Here is a 21475-nt window from a genome sequence, read left to right as displayed (position 1 = left end):
ATGATTTAAAAAAAAAATGAAAACCCTCTGGCCAATGGGCACATATAACTATATGCGCTTTGGCTCGAAAACTGTACGAATATAAGATGGAGTATTTTCGATAAAATATCGTTTCAAGTATACGAATTTCAGACTCTTTGACGATAACAGCGAAGCTATTCGGATTACAAACCCAAAGAAAGACAGTTTAGGGCAGAGGCCTATGGCCGGGGGGGGGTGAGAAGTCCGCGTGCGCGCGCGTGTCTATAGAAAATTAATGTCAGCGTCTGTCCGTCTGTCTTTCTGTCCGTACGTCCGTCCATCTGTCTCGGACCGTTGGCTGCACACCAAAAACTGACCGCAAAAACCCATCAGCTGGAAATCTGACCCTAATCTCGGTTTACCCTTTTCTCATTAAATATATATATTTTTTTCAGGAAATCAGTAAAAGGAATTAGAGATTTCTTATTAAGATCTCATCGAAGTATAAAAATATACAATCATGATGTTATTAATAACAAACCATTTTATATGGTAGTGAAACAATAAGCAGCATAGCCGCGATGATTTTAAAAGGAAAACTTTCAAAAGTTTCTTCAGAGCACGTCTAAATTTATGGTGTCGTTAATAAAGATAATAATATCGCTTTTAATACAACGATGTTAAAAGAAAATTTCCAGCATTAATAATTACGGCCACTTTTCGTAAAGATGAAACATAATACTATAATAATATATTTTTATAAATTAATTAACTGTATATTATAGGTAAGTATATCTACGTTTTAAAATAAATACATATTTTATCAATTTTAATTTTCAAATAAGTTGTTAATTTACACAGAGTTATAATATAAACAATGACGATAAATGTAAATACCTATACAGATAATTTATGTACACTTTATTAAAATAAATTAATAAACATAATATTCAAAATTTACATATTTTGTATCAAAAATCAAAAATTTAAGTTAATAATGTTTCACTCAACTTTGAGCACTATTTTATCATGTTTATTATTATTATTATTATTTATATCACAACAATTTATATTTTATGTTATGTTTAATAACAATAAAACTGTACATTGCATGAGCACAGTACATTCGAATACAATGAATTATTAAGATGGCCGTTTATACGTACATATTTAAAAATGAAATAAAAAAAAATGGAAATTACAAATATCCATTATGTCAGTTGGTTTTTTTTTTTACTCTAGTTGGGATCTATCAATATGGCTGACATCGCAAATCAATAATATATATTATTATTTTTTTAATTTAATTCTTTATTCATCAATCTGTTACAATTTGAATAAGCTTAAGTATTGATACAATATTATTTGGACAGGAATAACGGAGTGAAAAGACCTCCCGGTGGAGATACTTTATCAAGAGCTAGAAACTAATAATTCAAATTTCATGATAGAATATTCTTTTCTTTAATTTATTAACTATGTTTTACGTGTAAAAAAATACAATGGTTACATTTTAATTTTTTTTTTTTTTTTTAGTTCCTATTATACTGTTTTTGTATTTTTTTATTCTTTTGTTGATATTAGAAAGCACTATGAGTAATGAAAATATAAATAAAAAAAATATTTATTACTCTTACATAGTTTTAAATGTTTAATTAATCTAACATACGATTTTTCAAAATAACATTTGTATACCACTATTTATTTATATTAGAATATTTTTTTCCGGTAGATCATATTGTTATTATAATAATCTGTATTGTTTTAATTTACAAATGGTTTTTCAACATAATGACTAGTATAATTACATTAGTTCATTAATGTCGTGTTTTAAATTAATCTTTTTTTTTTTCCATTTCTTTTCCATTTAATTTTTTTTATGGCAGATAATGTTGTTTTGTGAATGAACATTAAACAGTATAAAGATTTAGTCAAGTAAAAGGAAATGAGGCGGAAGAAGTATTGTGTTTATTCCAGCTATAGCTATCAAAAGGGGAAGAGTTGGAATGAGAACGAATAAAATCATTCTCAATGAGTGAACAAAATGTGGGTCTTTAAACATTTTTAATATTTATATTTTTTTTATAATTATCAAATTTTATGACGAATTCTGATTTTAATTTTAATATGGTTCAATAAAATATTATTTTATTATTTTTTTTTTTGCATCGAATTAATTTTTTGCTGACAATTTTACCAATGTATAATAGGTAGCATTCCTTTTTTTTCAACAATTTCTATTTAATTCTTAACAATATTGAATGTTTTATTTATCTACTAAATTATATTAAAAAGCATTATTAAATAAAAATATAACACAATATTGTTTAACCTTAGGGATCTATTAATAACTGTTTTAACAGTATAATATTATATAATTTTAATTTTAATAAAAAAAAAAATAATAATAATAATAACAATAAGAAGAAATTTAAACCGCATGGTAAAGAGCATTACTTCCTCTTCAGGTGATAGTTAATGTTCCTATTTCACAAAGAGCGAATTTTAATAATAACTATCTCTTTCTGTGATAGTCTTCCTGGCTCACAGTAAATTATATATCTATCATATTTTTCACGCAGTCATAAACATACGCAAAGATGAAATCCACTAAAGACTGTTCAACCGTTTACCTCTTTTATCGCACTTGTCGATAACTTATATATCTTTTTTACTTTGTTAATAACTGTATTATTTTTATTCACTATATTTTAAGCCATAAAAAATTTATCATATCTCAGTTTACTTACTTACGAAAACTTATTAAAATGTAATTTCAATTGATTTTATAAGATTATTTATGAGTACTTTTTGTTTTTAGTCCTTACCGGAAATTCAGAACTGCTGATTCTCTATCCGCAAACATGATGATTGGAGGTGCTAACCGTTCATCTTTGCCACATATCCGGGGTCCTGATCCTTGTCCAAAAGAATCCACTAATTCAAGGTGTCCTGATACGCAACTAGAAAAATAATATACTTTATAGGAACATAAATGTATGTATTTATATAATATAATGTATAATAACAATGAGTTTCTATCTAACAATGTACATTCTATTTTTATTTTTAAACATTAATTAAACATTTTTTCTCATGGGGTGAATAAAAATGATCTTCATTGATATTATTCTCAAAACAAATGGTTTTAATTTGTATTTATTATATTAGAGTTTTTTTTAGGTTTTACATTTTAATAACTTATAATTAAATTCTAAAAGTGTTTATTTTTATAAATTGTATGGGTATTATAAAACAAAAGTAATTTTAAAAATGCCACTAATATTTAATTTTATTTAATTACACATTTAAATGTGGTAAAATTATCAAATTATATCAATCTATAATAATACAATTTATTTAAAATTCTATAAGAGATCAATCATACAATAATCAATAATGCAAAATATTTTTCATTTTTATGAATTTAAATAATACTGTTTGGCAAAGTTAATTTACTAAGAAAATTAATAATCAATAATGACTATACAATAAAAACTAAAAATACTTTTTTTTTGTCTATTTAGATTAAAATTAGTAAATAAATAATTAAACTAAATTATTAAACAATTCGTTATTTTTATTAAACCTTTTCGTCGTGTTTACAATTTTTTTGCATTATAAAGCAATTAATAGATTTTTATCGTGAACATTTTTATATGTTCATCATAAAAATATTTACTATATCATAATTATAACTCGGAGAAAAATGTTTGAAATATTATTATAATATATTTTTTTAAAACTTTACAGAGTGTTAGGACGTGAATTAGTTATTCATAATGCTATTATGTAGGCAGTTAAAATTGAATAAATAAAAAACTTAATGTTTTTATTTATAACTACTCTTAAAACTTATTTTAAAAAATATAAAAAAAAAAATAAACTCCAACAATGAGTCGCACTTATAATTTTATGAACATTTATGGTTATCTACATAAGTCAAAGATAACCGATTATAATAAAATATTTGTATGTACTTAAAGGTAACTACTTATATAATGTTCCAAACAATGAGAGACAATTTGGTAAATTATTATTATTATTTTTAATCCTTTAATAAAATAATATTTTCAAACTAGAATTGCCTAGGTTAGGTTAACCTAATATTTAAGTTTAAATTAAGAATATTATTTACAATAAACTTTGTAATGAAAATTAATACATAAATAAAAACTGTACAGTGTGACATGACAAAAATCATTGATTACTTGAAACGATATTAAAAAAGTTCTGCTCCTCCGATGATTATAAGCCGATGAACGTTTTCAAATCCTTATCAATACCTATACAGACTGCGTTGACAGTTTAATGGGATTGTCACTTTCACCCGTTAAGGCGCAACGGGTTGTATCTATACACGTTTAACTGTCGGTCATTTTGTCTCCAAACACGACAATATATAAAGGGAAATATATTACATATCCACTTGTCTTTCTATTTTTTATTTTTAATACTTCCCATTGTCAACGGAATTCCCTGTCCGAGTTTTTCATTCATTCACCATTTATATATATATATTTTTTTTATCATCTCAAAACACACTCGATATTTGCGTCACATAATCATACCTAACCACTTTGGCCACAACTACCGTCGTTGTTGTGTATTTATAGGGGAGCACAAAAGCAAAAAGAGGGTTTAAAGGGTTGTTACGAGATTGCACTGGATTTTGATTGCACGTACTGTGTTCTATGGTAAAAATGAAAGGACACACGTAACACTCGTACTTATATAGTATTATATACACAATATTATAATAGTCACCATGTCTGGTCATATACATTTTTAATGAGTCGCTGTAATTTAACCATATAAATAAGCCGTAAGAGTATAAGTAGCTTTTTTTATTATTAAAATTAGTTTACTCATAAAATTGATATTTATAAAAGTATAAAATATTTGTAAACGTTATACGATATATAATAGCACGTGGACCCAATCATCAGGACATTTTAAATATTTAAAATGAGTGTTAATATGTTGGTAATTAGTCGTAAAGTTGATTCGCAGCATGTCGATGTTTAAATGCCAAAATATAATTAAGATGAATTATTACTGAGAAGTAAATCTACCTTCCATCATACTGTTTTTCACTGTTAAGTGTTTATTGCACATATACAATCTATTAATTCTACCAGTTACGATCAGTGATGCAGGAAGATCGTATTTTTTATCATTTTATTATTCCAAGACGTACTATATACCGGTTACTGTACAATGTACATGCAAAAATATCATGTCGTTGCTACGAACGTATAATGGGGTGTGGAGATGAAACATGGTTGTATGTACTTGGGAGCGCGATATCGACCATGTTATTCAATTTTTTAAGGGTTATAAAAATATTTCTGGAAGTATTATTTTCTTCCGCGAGAACCAAGTTATGAAAATATGTATAGACATCATAATAATACGTATAGGAACAACAGCATTCTTAAATTGTACATTTAATTTAAGAATATAATAATATAATAAATATTATAAATATCATTATTTATGATTTGATATATCTAAGTTAAAATAGTATGTACAGATTTTTGTATTGCGTTTAAATGAATCATGCATTGAGAAAAATAATAATTAAAATTAATATTGCTATGGCTGCATATCTAAATTGTAATACATGCTTACAATCTAAATATTAAATTATTACGTTTATATGATTTTATAATTTTGACAATTTAAGGATAGTTTTGAATAAACTTTTTAGAAATAAAAATGATACAGTGTTTCTTTAGAAAATTGAATTCTACGTAACCGCGTTTTAATATTTACGGCGCTCGTTTATTTCGATTTTGAATAATGGGTTTCTTCTATAATATTAATCGCTATAAATTGTTGTAAAGTGTATAGGTACCCATTAAATTGTATTACAGCATCAGTATTGCAAGTCGATAAATTATTTCTAGATTTAAGCATGTACAATATTTTCCCAGTGATTCAAATTATGGTGTTAACGAATATGCTTGTTTCAATAAAAGTTTGTGGTAGATCGACTAATTAATTTATATCCATAGCCCTTAGAGAGTATATAATAATATAGATGATCACTCGATCTATTTATATTTATTCGTTTCCATATGAAATACATATATTTATCTCGATGCAAAAGTGTTCGAGCTATATAAATAACTAATGCTATCGGTTTTGAAAAAAAATATGATTTATTTAAATTTTTTTAATTCAAGACGTTTTTCACCTCGACCCTGTCATTCGCCTTCACGTTTATTACGATAAATAATTCATAGCCTGAAAGTTATATACAGTTCTCGCTGTTTGTCTCTGCCCGTTGTTTGGATAAGCAAAACAACATCACCGACGGCGCTTGTAGATTTTCATTTTCCAAATCGACAGGCGCAAAATATAAATTAAAAATACGGAGATAATTAAGTTTCCATGGGATTTCGCTTCTACCCTCTGGCTATAAAATATGTAATATGTATATATATATATTAAATGAATACATATAATATTCACGGTACGTCCAAGCGTAGCGAAATCAAAAAGGCGTGTAAACCATCGCCTCGGATAAATAGTCACCAAAAATACTGAAGTATATTATTTACAAACGGTATTTTCGACAAGTGAATGGAATGTCACCGTTGTTGCTTTCGTACGAGTCACAACTTATACTGCAGTGAATATTTACACAAGTGTTACTTTATATACATATATATATGCGTGTGAGTGTGTGTGTGTGTGTGTATGGATGGATGAGTGGGTGTGTATATGTGGATATGTGTAGGCGAGCATATTGATGTATCATTCAAATTTCATTCAAACGCGTGATTTATATACAAGTTCTCGTTTTATTTGTTACAATACAAACCATACACATTACAAACATATATGATTACTAGCTTACTATATATTTGTTCATTTCAATGATACTAATTAAGGGAGTTGCGTGATGTCTGTTATGTTTATTATTATGGTCATAAGGGTTTGCAGGTATTTTCATAGATATAAAAGGTGGAATATAGTAGATGTCGAGTTTAACAGTTTTGAAATTCGATAGAACTGAGGTAAACTTGTAATTATAAACATAAACAATAGAGGTCCTATGACAAAAGTAAAGTAAATTATGTTTTTAATGTGTAAAACAGTTCGGTTGTAATAATACAAATTAAGTTTTTTGGGTTAACAAATAATGTTTTTTTTTTGAAAAAAGTATGTATTACAGCTGTAGATATTAACTATAATACACAGATAAAATAAACAGTTATTTTATTCAGTTATAAAAATAGCACAACGTCATTGAAATACAAAAATATTTGTACATTTTACAAAGGGTGTTTATGGCATATTTTAAGTAAATACTGTTTTTATCTAACGACATGGTAAATTGGCCATATCATTTTTGTTGTTGTTTAAATTAACATGTAAAAATTATTAGAAAAAAAATGTATTAATCTTAAGAAGCTGTTAAGTTCAAAAATAATAAATAATGAAATACAAAAAGAGTTATCAATAATTATTGTAATTATATATAAGTATAAAAAAATATGATTCGAATCGGTAAGCTTATTTTTTCACGCAAACGTTCTTAATTACTGATGATGATCTTAAAACTTTAAAAGTTGAAAAAGAATTTATTTTAACTTGAAAACTCAATATCTTATATTTCTTTATTTTTTTTTTCATGGTAAATAATCAACATAAATTATAATAGGTATTTTAAATTAGTATTTCCTTTTTTAATATTTCACTGATTCAAATTGTTGGGGCTGATTAAACTAATCTTTTAAATTGACGTGAAATCAATTTATTTTGATAAATCATTAGATATGATAATTTAAAATAAACTTGATTCATTTAATTTAGAATAAAAAGTCAAGTATTATTACACTAAACAATATAATATTAGTGATGTTATTGAAATAATGGAATATAATATACAAATATATATATTATATTTCGTTGAATTAATTTTATTAATTTAATTAATAATTAATAATAAGTAATGTGGAATACTTTTTAGTCTTTGTAGTAAAAAATCCAATAGATATTAATAATATTATATGATACAAAATAGATAAATTTTAAGTTCACTTTAGATTTAAATTATTTTAAATTCATAAAAAAAAATAATTAAAAGCATTTTTTTTTTTTACTGTTTAGGAAAAATTAGTTTTCAAGATTTAATCATTACACTTACACAGCTATATATTATATTGTAATTCATTTATACATAAATTAATAGTTTATTGATATAAGTTGTAAATATATTAGTTTACCGATATCTCACCTAATATTAATTAAGATTAAATAATTCAACAAATTCTATACGCTTTTTTTAAGAATACAATATAGTATAGAATATTTAATACTGAAAATAAATATACAAAATTAAATGTATTTAAATGTGAGTTAATAAAAAATGTATAGTCTGGATGCAAAAGTTTTTTTTTACTATAGACAAGTGATTGACTAAATTGTATATTTGATTGATACTTGGTCAGGGGTAAGATTAAATTTGTTCAAAAAAAGTAAAAACAATGTTTGAAAAGAACTGTGTTTTGTTTTCTAACTAAATCTCATAAAAACAATTTTTTTTCTTAGTATAATATTATAATAGTTTGTCAAAAGAATAAACTTATAAATTGAAACATTGGATTCATTTTATTATAAGAAATATGATTGTTTTAAATTTGTTTTCAATAGACTTGTATGACTAATAATATCATTAAACATTATTGATGATGGATATATATTTAAAGTTGATATCATTAAAATTCAAGTAAAAAGAAAATATATTTGAAAACTTCTATAATTGCAGTGTTCAATGCTTATTACTACATAAACTAAATGTACCACCATTTTCTTTTAATATTTGTTTAAAATAATTAAACGAAAATACCCAAGCACGCGACATGTTTCCCTAACGTCGAAATACATGGTAGTGAAACAATTGAAAGACAATAAAAATTATAGGTAGAAGTAGAGGTTTTAAGGATTGTAGTTAAGTTAGTTTAATCTATACATGAAGTATAGGCTATATTGTTATTCTTATTAAATTACAAGAATGCTTTTAATTGTTTATAATTTTATAAAATTACTTGTATACAATTTTAATGATACAATATTGTCATTTATTACTAGGTATATAAAATTTAGATGTAATCGTCTATTCAAGAATATTCTCATTATTCTGCTACCACTAGCTCATAAAATAATTAAAAAAAAATTCTTTCATAGGCCATTGAAAAAAAAAAATAATGTATATATTAAACATTTAACTCATTTTTATGTTTTGTTTTATATCGTATTATAATTTAGAAGTATTTAATGCAATATAAACAGTTAAGAATTTTACACTTTAGAGAGGTACTAAAAATTGAATTATTACTTTTGTTTATAATCGTTTTTTACGGAAACCTGTAGTTTAAACCATATAATTGGACGTAGAATTATGGACATAATTAATATGTTTGTTAAAAGCAAAAACTAAAGTGATAATCATTACAATTAACAAACTACACAATTATAAAGGGTACTTTAAAAATAAATTGTGGTTGTCTGTTACTTTTTATTGTGATTATATATTACTATAAAGTAAGAAAAATTAAATATTAGCAAATACACTTTTTTTAGTTTTGAAATCCTTGGAGGAAATCAGTTATAATTATTATTTTTAATATAAGTAAACTTTGTAAAGTATGTGATAAAACAAGTTATTTGCTTCATAAATGCTTAATAAATTTGGATGCAAATGCACACTATTATAGAACAAACATTAAAAATATCTTAACACAATATTAAAGAGCACTTTGATCGGTTTTTAATGGTGTGCTATTGAGAAATAGATGAAGAATTCAAAAAGAGTCTTAATTTACAGTGTACACAATACAATTTTTTAGATTATTGGTGGGTATCAATATTAAAAAAGAAAATCTAAAAAAAATTCATTAACTTAAAGTTATCTGATTACTTTAATATAGTTTATGTAATATAATATTATGTTATCAATATTAATGTTTTAACGCTAACTGCATATAAGTAAATACTAAATTATTTAATAATAAATAGGGCTCAGATTTTAAAGCATAATAATTAATAAGTAACTAAAAAATCCCATAATTGTATTAAAAAAGCAAAAAAGAAGTATATATTTTTTTAAAAAAGCAAAAAAAAAAACATTACTTGAAATGAACACGAACTAGTAATAGAAATGAATAAAACAATTTGAAAAATTAATTTAAATTAAAATAAGAATTAATTACCACGTATTTCTCTAGATTTGTTGTAGTGAAACTATATTGTCCGATGGAATATTTTTACACTCATAAAACGACTTTCTTCATTCATTAAATTGATCGGTGCATACTTCATACAATCATACAAGATGTTTCAAATTACAATACTAAATCTTAATTTTTGAAAAGGTCGATATTGATGTTAGAGACATACTGACCGTAAAGGTACTAAATGTTATAATATGTATATCGATGCGTTTAATATATTTAATAATCAAACCGATAATGAAAAAATTAATAATGTAATATAAACATTCAGTCCGCATTCTAGGTTTTTACGTAGGTATCTTATTAATTCAATTTTTTATTAATACTATAATAGCATAATAAATATATAACAAATTCACAACTGGAATAATTGAAAAAAAAGCAAAAATAAATTGGTTTGAAAATTTTGGAATGACTTGAAACGAATTTATATATAAAAATTACATTTCTATCTCATACTTAAAAAAGAAGCATATGCTTTAAAATCCAAGCCCTATTAAGGTAAACATTAAACACAGTTAAACGAATAATCTTTATTTTTATTATGTCCGTTGACAATATTTATTATATGATTTAAAATAAACCTAAAATATTTAAACCAATAATTTTATTTCTTTAATTTCGTATATTTCTAGCAATTATTTAGTAAACACGTCATTAACGATATTTAAAACTTAATTACTATTTTCACAGATTTTATCTTTTCTGATTTATTTTATCTTACTTTGTTTCTCATATATGTCACAACATATTAATTTTTATTGAAATTGATTAATCCATAAGATCCTGGCCTCTCAGTTAAAATTAAAATCATTTACCAAGTACAAGTACGTTATATAATCGGTAATACGGATATTTCAAAATAAGAGAATAATAAAGCCTGATGTTGTCCTAATCCAATAGATATTTTCTATTTAATATGATTTCTTTCTCGCATTTTTCTACATGCATCAAAAAATTATCTAGTCCGATAAGTAAATCAAATACCTAGTCATAACTACCACTGGAATTAATACTTTTTTTGGCATAAAACTATTTTTCTTACAATTCATATATTATACCATCAGTTCTAGAAAATTAATCTTGCCAGGCGCCAAGTAGTCGCTTTTTTGTGACTTACATTAGGTCGCAACTTCCGGCCATTCTCTTTATTTCAAATCACTTTAAACTTATCTTCCCTTGATACTAAGAAACTACAGAACCTTGAGCTCATAATTTTCAATTTTCTTTCTTTTTCATTTAAAACACTTGTTTTTATATTGATAAAAATAGTATTTTTAAATACTGTTGTTAGTATGACACATACATATTACAATAGGGTTCTCGTTTTCCTTGTGTTTTTCTAACTTATTTTATTCGTGTCTGCTCATAAAATTATTCTTACCATTTAAATGGATTTAATCTTATCAGATATTGCATTTTGATTTTTGATTTTCTGATACTATTAAAATATTTTCTCAATTTATCTTAATATGTTTTATATACAAAAAATCGCGTGATACGATTATGCTACTCTTATTTTATATTTTTCAAAGACTTAAACAAAAATTAATATCAAATACAAAATATTTTATACAACTTGTGCAACCATTCTGCATGAAAACTCACTTAATATTGTTAAATTGTAGGCTAAATATTTTATTCATTGATGCAATTTATTTGTGAGCAAATTATTACAACTGTAATTTTTGTTTTGATAAAATAAAATATATAATTAATTTTATTTAATGTATAAATATTTTTTTTTATGTTCGAGTTTATTGAATTGTGTCAAAACTTTTTTTTCAATCTTTCATTGCAATATTGTATGGAAATAAAATAAAAAATAGACAATACATATTCTCTTTGTTTGATATTTTTTTGATTCAACGATACATTATGTTACATATATTTGAAACTCGAAATAAAATAGTGAAAAGTCTCGATAACTGTTACAATATAACAACAGTAAATTCTAGCAATGAAGTCTGTACGTCATTTGATGTTCATAATTGCCAATTCAGTTGCTAAATAGAATATTAATATTATACTGGGGCCAATGATGCAAGTATAGAAGGGAATTTGTAATATAACCAACGAATAAATTAGCTTAACCAACTCCCCTCTGCGTTTACACAACCGTTTAGTTTGCGTTTCACCGTTTCTTGCAAATTCAGATATAAGCTAAATATTATTATATACACACTGCACAGATGTAATGTACCCGCACAGGCGATAACGACATTTTGTCGAGTATTTGATATCTCTAAAAACGTACAACGATCTCCTCGAAGTAAGTTTTTTTTCATTATTCAATTTTTATATAATATATATTATAAAAACGTAATAACAGTTTTGACGAGTATAATATATGACAACCAAAAACGCTCATCTGTCAAAATGTAGAGAGGTGACTTAGAAGGTGAGTTTATAAATAAAAAATCTAAATAAGATTAAATATAAATTTTTTTATTAGTAACCATAATTGATGATTTACTAGTTATTGAAGCTAATGAAATATTTATATCCAAACGGAAAAAATAAATAAATTTTGTTAGATCCGAATACAGGACCCATGAGGTATTTATTTAAACTAAACTTAATATTTATTCAGAATAATCAGAAATTATTCGAATATCGCAGGGTATTTTGGATACCCTCCAAAAAATCACCTAAAATATGTTGCTAGGTAGGCGCATTCAAACAGTTTGTTTATCTGATTTATACTGTTAAATAATTTGCAACATCCTAGTATATGTATATGTACCCAAACGTTAGTGACATTAGTATCTACTACTAGTGTATTACTATAAAAAAATAACATTTTACTATTTCTTTGAAGTTTCCATGTCACGCCCTAATAAGTACACTTGGTGACAACTGTTATCATATTGCACAAATCGAATAAACAAACTACAACAGAGTATAACAAACCATAATCGGTAATATTAGACTGAGTACAACAGGAGAAATGTACAATGTACTTTGACGTGGTATCTACAGCGACCGTTTCTTGGCACACCATAATACGCCCACGACGTAGTACACTGTTATCAAAACGCCTCACCGACCGCATAGATCGAGCGAGGTGTGGGGAATCATCACATGCGACTAGCACGACCCTCGCCGGTGGTGCACTATCGCGTCCGTCTTGTTTTTACCCTACGTGTTACCATACCGCAGTTCACGGTAGAAACTAAAACCTTGACATTACTTTCATTCCAAATGTTTTCCTCGCGTTAAACTACTCCCGGGGAACCCAGATCCATTTGTCAAGCCCTACGTAAGCAAACCCGCGTCTAGTCAATCTTTCTCAGTGATATTATTGTGTTTCAACGTTTGCGTTGCATAAGTTTGTTTTGTTTCTTGTCGTCGTGTCATGAATAAAACCTATGACTTTAAATTATCGTATCCTCGTGAAGTGTCACTACCTTTACCTTAACAAGTTACGCGTGAACCCGCATATATACAGAGTGGTTTGCCAAGTATGTTCACCCCTCCCCAAATGTTTTCTTATAATATAATGAATTTATTCGTATTCTAAATTTTTGGACTTTTTAAATATTTACCATTTATAACTTATAACGTATATTGAAATTCTCGAGACTATTTTAGATATACGTAAAAAGTGTTCCGTCGAAACAATAACTTCTATTTATCAAATGAGAACTCCCTTTTCTAGTTTTTCTTTTACTAAAATGAAAATGTGACGTATCAAAATCAAAATTTGAAAGAGTAATTTTTGAGTTATTTAATTTTGTGTTCTATGAGTAATAGGTCCAGGATAATATAGATTTGGTAGTTATGGAGTGGGGTCCATGGTGACATGGCAATTTCATATTAATTAAAATATTAATCCATCAACATTTATGATTTGAAAAAAATAGTCGGGGTTTAGTATAAGCACTAGATTCAATATCATTTTTTTTTTTACAGTATATTTGTAAATAATTTAATGATTTGAAAACTTTGAATTTAATGCATAAAACATCAAAAAAAAAAAAATTATTCGAAGAATAATTTACAGCAAAAATGAGAGGGGGATTCTCATTTAAAAACAGATGTTTGTATGGCCACCGGACGTTTCTCAAGTAGTACTAATAGTACTACTATTTATAATAAGTAGTAATAATATTATCGTTTTATATTTTTATCGACAAACCGGCAGGCGATTTCTGGTAGGTTACGGTCGCGTGTACGTTACTCACCTGGAACCGTTGAAATGGCCGACATTTATGAGCCTGTATATTTGTAGTTCCACTCGTCTCTCATATCCGGGATCCAACGTGTACCAGCAATAGTTCGGACCGGACATTGCGGGAGATTTGATCTGGCCGAACGTTGAGTTTGAACGGGCCAATAACATATCAGCTTTTATCGTGACGTTGCACACTGAAACAAACCAACAACGCGTTTCGTTAGAGTTATTAAAATTATATCATATATTTAATAACTATAGTCTCCATACTGTTGTAAGTGTCGACGACAATAAATTAGTATATGCATTCAACAAAATCAATACATTGTTATACATAAGTGGATAAGTTAATGACAATAAAATTAACTATAGTTAGTTATAAGTAAAGTCAAAGTTGAGCACGTTAAGCTATCAATTAATAGTTTAACAAACAAGTTGCAAAAATAAAATATATTTCACTATGGATGTTTCAAGTTATTACGGAGAAAAATATTAACTTAACTCAGTTAAAGAAATTAAATTGTTATTTTTTTAAATTATCATCTGGGTGTAACACATACCTAATACATTTATAGTGAAACTACGTATTTTGTTTTTGTTTTTTTTTTAATGTTAACTTAATATTTTGTAATAATATAATATTTTATGCATCTTATGGTCTATAGTCTATATTATTACTTATTTTTAGACATTAGCTGTTGAGCTTTAGGCAATATTACGTGTCTTTATTAAATAAATTATTAACTTAGACATATTACCATAACTATAAACATACGATTTTAACTTGACTTTTTATTTTTTAAACTGGTCAAAAAAAATATAGTTACCTATTTGTACTTATTACAATGACTTTATTACAAGTTATGTAGAAATATTGAAGTATAAGTTTTTACTAGTTAATACTTAACGCCCGCTTTGTTTATATACAGTCAACTATAATCCTAATATTATATTATAATATCAAATAATTTTTGTGCATTGTATTAGATTTTTATATGATACCATTGAGTCAACGTAAAACCATATTAAATTAGTTATGTGTTTAAAATATGTACTAGACAGTTAATTTTCACGTAAGTATTATCAAATGTATACATTATTATTATGTATAATGTATAATTATTACATAATTAATTTTAAAACACAACACTCCTTGTTACATAGGTACCTAGTTAATGTATAGTTAGGTGCGATGCAATCTTTTTCATGAACGTTATTATGTTTCAGTATTATTAGTAAGTAGTAACCATTAGTGTGGTGTGCTCTCAAAAGATTTGTCGTCTAGCATAGTATACAACGCAGTACAATAACGCTTTAAAATTCCAAAAATTAAGCTCCGGGTTTTTGTGTAGTTAATGACGTCTAATGAGTTGAACATAATTTGTAATCCGACAATTTGTTATCAAAAAGCAATAATTGTTAATTTTGAGTTTAGTTTTACTGATGTTTAATATTATATCAGCTACTGTGATAATATGCTATAAAATGCAAAAGATATTTCTTTATAAATATTGACTAATAAGTATATAGAAAATCGTGTGTAGATCCATTATTAATCATGAATTTAAAAAAAAAAAAATCAACACAAACATTTAAAATATATTATTTATTACACAATAGTATTATAAGTATTGATCTGTTAATGTAATTATAAAATAAATATTGTTTATAAAACTGAATAAGTAGCTCTGCTGTACGGCTGTAAATTAAATTGGTAATGTTCATCGTTATTGAGTTGGTCATAGTAAAAAATGTGCTAAATTTTAATTCAATTACAAACCATTGCATACAAAAAAATATTTTGGAGGGAGATATATGCTAGCCTCAATTAAGGAAATTTTATCATTTATTTATATTATTATAAGTAATTTTGTAGATAAAAAATATTATTATATTCTACGTAATTATTCTTAACTTAAACATTGATAAAAAGGTACCATAAAACGGTGTTAATAGGTTTGTGGTTTAAATGCCCGAAGTTAGTTTGAAATAATACACCTATTTCATATTTAATTTATTTTTTTTAATTATAACTACTAAATTATTGCCTCAAGCTAAAGAATTTAAACCATTTAAGCAGTTTAAAAAACATACTTTAATCATAATTAATGATAATAAGTATAGCATAACTACTAAAGTTAGTTTTCTTTTGTATAATACTTCGATAGTAATAGATGTAAAAAAATCTTGTTCAATTTCTAAAGATTTTATTGATAATTGAAAATGATTCCCTAATTTTTAAACAAATATATTTTAATTATAAATATTATTATTTACACATTTTGCTACCCTATAGGTACTCCCTAAAGTCATTTAATAATTTTATGATAAATATATAGTAATTATTGTATTTACAAATTATTTTTTGTTTTGTTTAATAGTATAATATCTATACTGACTATATTTATTTATATAATTTTGTCTGTTCAGTTAAACATTTTAATTTATATAAAACGCTTATAAAAATCAAAACTCACCCTTTTAAAAGTTATAAAGTTAACTTGATTTAATAGTTTAAATTGTTGATAAAAATACTTCCTTTTCTATTAGTTATAACCCCGTGAACTCAAATTAGTGATAATTTCATTATTAGTATTGCGTATTTTAAATTTAAAGTTTCCCTTTTGTGTGATAATCTTATTATTTTACTTTTATTACTTACTTAAATTTATGAAATTTTCATACTTTTATAACGCCTCAAGACTTCTATTTTATATAATAATATGTCCAATATTTTCGATTTCAAGTTGAACGAAGGGTGTATTGATTATTTCACAATGGTGTTATATTTATTTATATTTGTTATTGTATATTTTTCTGTATATACCACTTTAGAAGTAACGCTATAAGAAACTTCTATGTAACTCATTTACAGATATAGAAAATAAAATAATAAAACTGTTCTTGGAATATTTGAGAGTTTGGTCTAATATATTTTAGAACACATATCATTGAGTTAATAAATTTTTATTTTAATGATTTATAGCATTCATAAAATCAGAAAATGTACAGTTTCAAAATCATTGTTTTGTTAATGAAATCATATCACAATGAAAATATGTCTTAAACACTGTCCCATTGAAAACTGTAACACTTTTAAATGATCAAACATTGTAGTAATAATATAGCATTATTGTGATCATCTACCCATATTGATATTTTTAGAATAATGCGAATATGTCAATAAATTAAAACTGTCCTAATGATTAAAACAAACTAAATAGAATAATATGTACATACGATGACCCTTAGAATAACTATTATCACTGCAACAGATTTTCCCCTAGCGTTCTGCAGAAGCGAAAAAAAATTCAATATTTAAACAGTTGTTCCAATATGACATGTAACGCAATCATAGCGTGTAAATAGAGAAAAAAAAAGGAATATGTAAACACCATATACATGCATATTGCATATATATATATATGTATGCATGCTTACATACATACATACATACATACATACATACATACATACATACATACATAAATTTATATATACATATTATATAAACATTATAATGGATACGAAGATCACTGTGGTCGGCGATGAACGCTATGAAACACATCGTAGGGAATGAGAAGATATTTTAATGATATGCTCACATGTCATTGTATAATAATTTAAAAATAATAAATACCTAAATAACAGGCAGGCTGTCAGGAGCAGATAACAGTAACTCCCGATATAATTCTCCATAAACGCAGATGAAAGGAACGTTTCTTACTGTAAAGTAGAATTTTTCAAGCATTTTTTGTCATGTACTCATGTTGAATAAACGCAAGACGTATGATTTTCTTATGGTTCACCAGAGACAAGAGATGATCGAATAACCTACGGTATCTAGCACCGAGGGAAAAGCAAATTTCTTGCAAATGTAGAGGTCTTTGATAAAGTCGCCAGCCTTTTCTAGCTTGCATGACAATATCATTTTTTTTTCAGCAGTGCATCACATCAAACATTTTTAACACCTCTCAACACCGGATTCTTCAAACGACAACTGGTATTGTGTGTTTATTAGGATTCGCTTATGTAGAATTTTTAATTTGTGTTGTAAAAATGTATTTAATATTAATATTATAGTTTATGTTAACATTTTATTACACGATGTACTTTAATTCTAGAATACACAACCTCGAAAGCTCTCTAAAAATCAAGAAGAAGGTAATATCATGAATTTAATATTTATGTCTGGTAGATTATCTTACTATCGAATACTTATACATGTAAAAAAGAATCTCCAAGACCTTTAATCCGATTATTAAGATTTTAGCTATCTTCAGATTTTTATCTTAATTTTTATACTCTTTTATTTTTACATGATTACAATCAAAATGTCAGCCAAACAATTAAAAACGTTCTATGTACATATTGTCGTTATAATACAATATAATTTATATGGTATTACGGTAATTTGAGTCTGATAACGCATTATGACCTGATTTAAAATACGTAAATACTTCTCACGCATACGAGTAATATTTGATCGTAATATTACACCAATATATATTTTAAAAATTGTAAGCATAACGTCAATGATAGTATAAATGTGATTATTTTCTGTTCTGTATTGTCGTCGTCAGTGTGTTTTGTAGTACGATTTGTTGTACCTCATAAAATATACTTTACCGGATCTGTTGCATAAATCATTAAATGCCTCATCGATTTTAATTACCAATTAATTACGTAGATTAATGTCCCGAGATGAGCCTCCCTCGTGTACGATATGCGGGGTCGCACTAACAATAAAACATATTCTCACGGAATGTTTTGCATACCTCGACGCAAGAAACCGCAATCATTTATCCAGCGATTTATATGATACAATTGGACCAGTCTTACCATCACCCGACATATTCATGTTCCTCCAGGAAACCGGATTGGACAAACTTATTTAACCAGCCGATCACTCAACCTCATTAAGCTCATATAATCTAGTATAGACACTACTGTTATTAAAACTTTTCTATTTATTATGTAACACCTTTTTTATAAAAAAAAAAAAAAAATGTATCTTATCCCAATGGCCAAGTTGCCGAGGGTTATTCTCTTTAATAAAAAAAAAAAAAAAAAATTACGTAGATACCTACGCTAGTATTCGGTATGTGGAACAAATTACAAGTTTATGATAACCTCATAATATACGATATCGAACGGAATTATTATACGTAATCAATAACTATATTATTATAATATTTTGTAACGAATTATGTATTATTTCTAAGTATTCCTTTAATAATATTATTTATAATAATTATTATACCTACCAGCAAAGGGGTACCTAATTTTGATTTAATTCGTAGAAAGTTAGGTTAGGTATGGTAGTTATTTTTTTTTTTTTTTGTATACATTTTACAAGACGAATATTAAGCTCAACTTTATTTGTATGTTTTTCTTACATTTTATTAAACAAATGATGTAATAAATTAATATCCTCTGTAGAGTAGTTCTTTTAGGTGTATTGTCATATTTTATTGAACAATCATCTAATTACATCGAAATAAATAATTTATTAATTAAATTAACATTAAAACATAATTATATGAATTAACTAAAGAAATTTATTAAATTGTATTAAATGAAAAATACATAGTTGTAGAAAATATTATAATTATGATCTTATAGGATATTGTATACTTTTAATAGTATATTAATCGTAAATATTTAGTTTAATATGAAATGCAGTTGAAGGAAAGTATTTTGTGGTTTAATTTTTTTTTTTTTTTTTTACTTAATATTAATTTTTAATACAATTTTTGTGAGTAAAATTAATTCAACAATAAAAAAAAAAAAAATCTGAAGTAATATTAAAGCAAAATATTATTAATGATTGGTTTATAAATGATCATATAACCCAAATATAATTAAAATGCGTGTCGATAGAGGACCCCATGGGATTTTACTATTCAATAAAACTTACATTCCAATACGACCGTATTCCATGGTTGATTACATCACACACAGAACTTAGTAAAAAACAACAATAGATTTTATTATATTATATTAAGATTAATAATTGTATAATACCATAAAACAATTGAAATAAAGATACTAAATTACAATTTATTTATCAGTTTTGTATAAAATGTTTATGAAAAACTTTGAAATTTCTAGATTAATACCTACAAAATATTGTCTTATCTAATTATCGATGTATTATTATTGGTTTGTAACTTTATGATTTAGTTCAAGTTTTCCTGGATATATAAATAATTTTAATTGTTTGAATGATTATGTACTATTATAATGAGCTTATGTAACAAACGATACCTGAAAACTTTTAAATTAAACTTTTGAAACAAGAAAATACATTATTATCTATGTTATATAACTACTAATTATTTGTTTGGATTCTAATTAAATCAAAAATATTTATCTCATATTTTTATTATTTCCAATCGTTTGAACGAAATGTATGAGTATAAAAATATTTTAGTAGAATAAAGTAATCTTGTGTACATAATATTTTATGTTATAGGTATTTAATCTATTCTGTGGTATAACCGTGTGCTTATTTTATAATAGCATCATAATGGTTTATTTGCATTTCGTATTTATTTACAGTCGGTCAATTCACATATAAATAAAATTAAGAATGGTATGGCTCAGGTATTAAAAATATTTATAAAAAATTCATATTAATGCTATAAATGATTATAAAATATCATCTGTGCAATACAATTTATAACGATTAATTTTTTTTAGTTTGATTGTACTTAATGATTTTACTATTATTTTTAGTACTATAGTCTATAAAAATTATAAATAGTGAAAATCAATTTCGAAATAGGTATATATAAAAACTCTAATATTTTATGAAGATAAAAGTAGAGTGATTTTTTGGTATACATTTTTTAAGAAATTGAGTATTGAAAATTTGTTTTTATAAATAATGATTTATGATAGAATAATTTAAAAACAAAAGAATTTTTGAAAAAAGAAAAAGATAAAAATAAAAATTGATAAATTTATCGAAATATTTAGAACAATATATGTTGGCTTATTTGTTTACTAGTTCCAGCATTAAAATACCGATATATTTGTAACTTACTGCAACTTATTATATTTTCTATAAAATTATTATTATAAC

General features: G+C 25.3%; 1 protein-coding gene and 1 long non-coding RNA gene across 5 annotated transcripts in view; one reads left to right on the top strand and one right to left on the bottom strand.

The window, feature by feature from the left end:
- The window catches only part of LOC114127699 (uncharacterized), a 169878-nt gene that overhangs the window by 24112 nt on the left and 124291 nt on the right, over nt 1-21475 (bottom strand). For all 4 annotated transcript variants that reach the window (XR_007604889.1, XM_050203254.1, XM_050203255.1 and 1 more), the window contains 2 exons: nt 14396-14579; nt 2790-2924 (listed from right to left, as the gene is read on the bottom strand). Coding sequence is in view for 3 of the 4 variants with exons in the window: in XM_050203254.1 (XP_050059211.1) it covers nt 2790-2924; nt 14396-14579 (319 nt within the window). In the remaining variant the exon portion in view is untranslated. The remainder of the gene's footprint in view (nt 1-2789; nt 2925-14395; nt 14580-21475) is intronic.
- LOC126550850 (uncharacterized) lies at nt 1703-2992 on the top strand. Its single transcript, XR_007604891.1, has 2 exons — nt 1703-2007; nt 2783-2992. It is a non-coding gene; the product is annotated as an uncharacterized LOC126550850 (long non-coding RNA).

The sequence above is a fragment of the Aphis gossypii genome, chromosome 3 (assembly GCF_020184175.1).
Source record: "Aphis gossypii isolate Hap1 chromosome 3, ASM2018417v2, whole genome shotgun sequence".
NCBI classification, from domain to species: Eukaryota; Metazoa; Arthropoda; class Insecta; order Hemiptera; family Aphididae; genus Aphis; species Aphis gossypii.
Note: the sequence above shows the minus strand (reverse complement) of the source record. Positions and strands in the feature narration are given on the sequence as shown.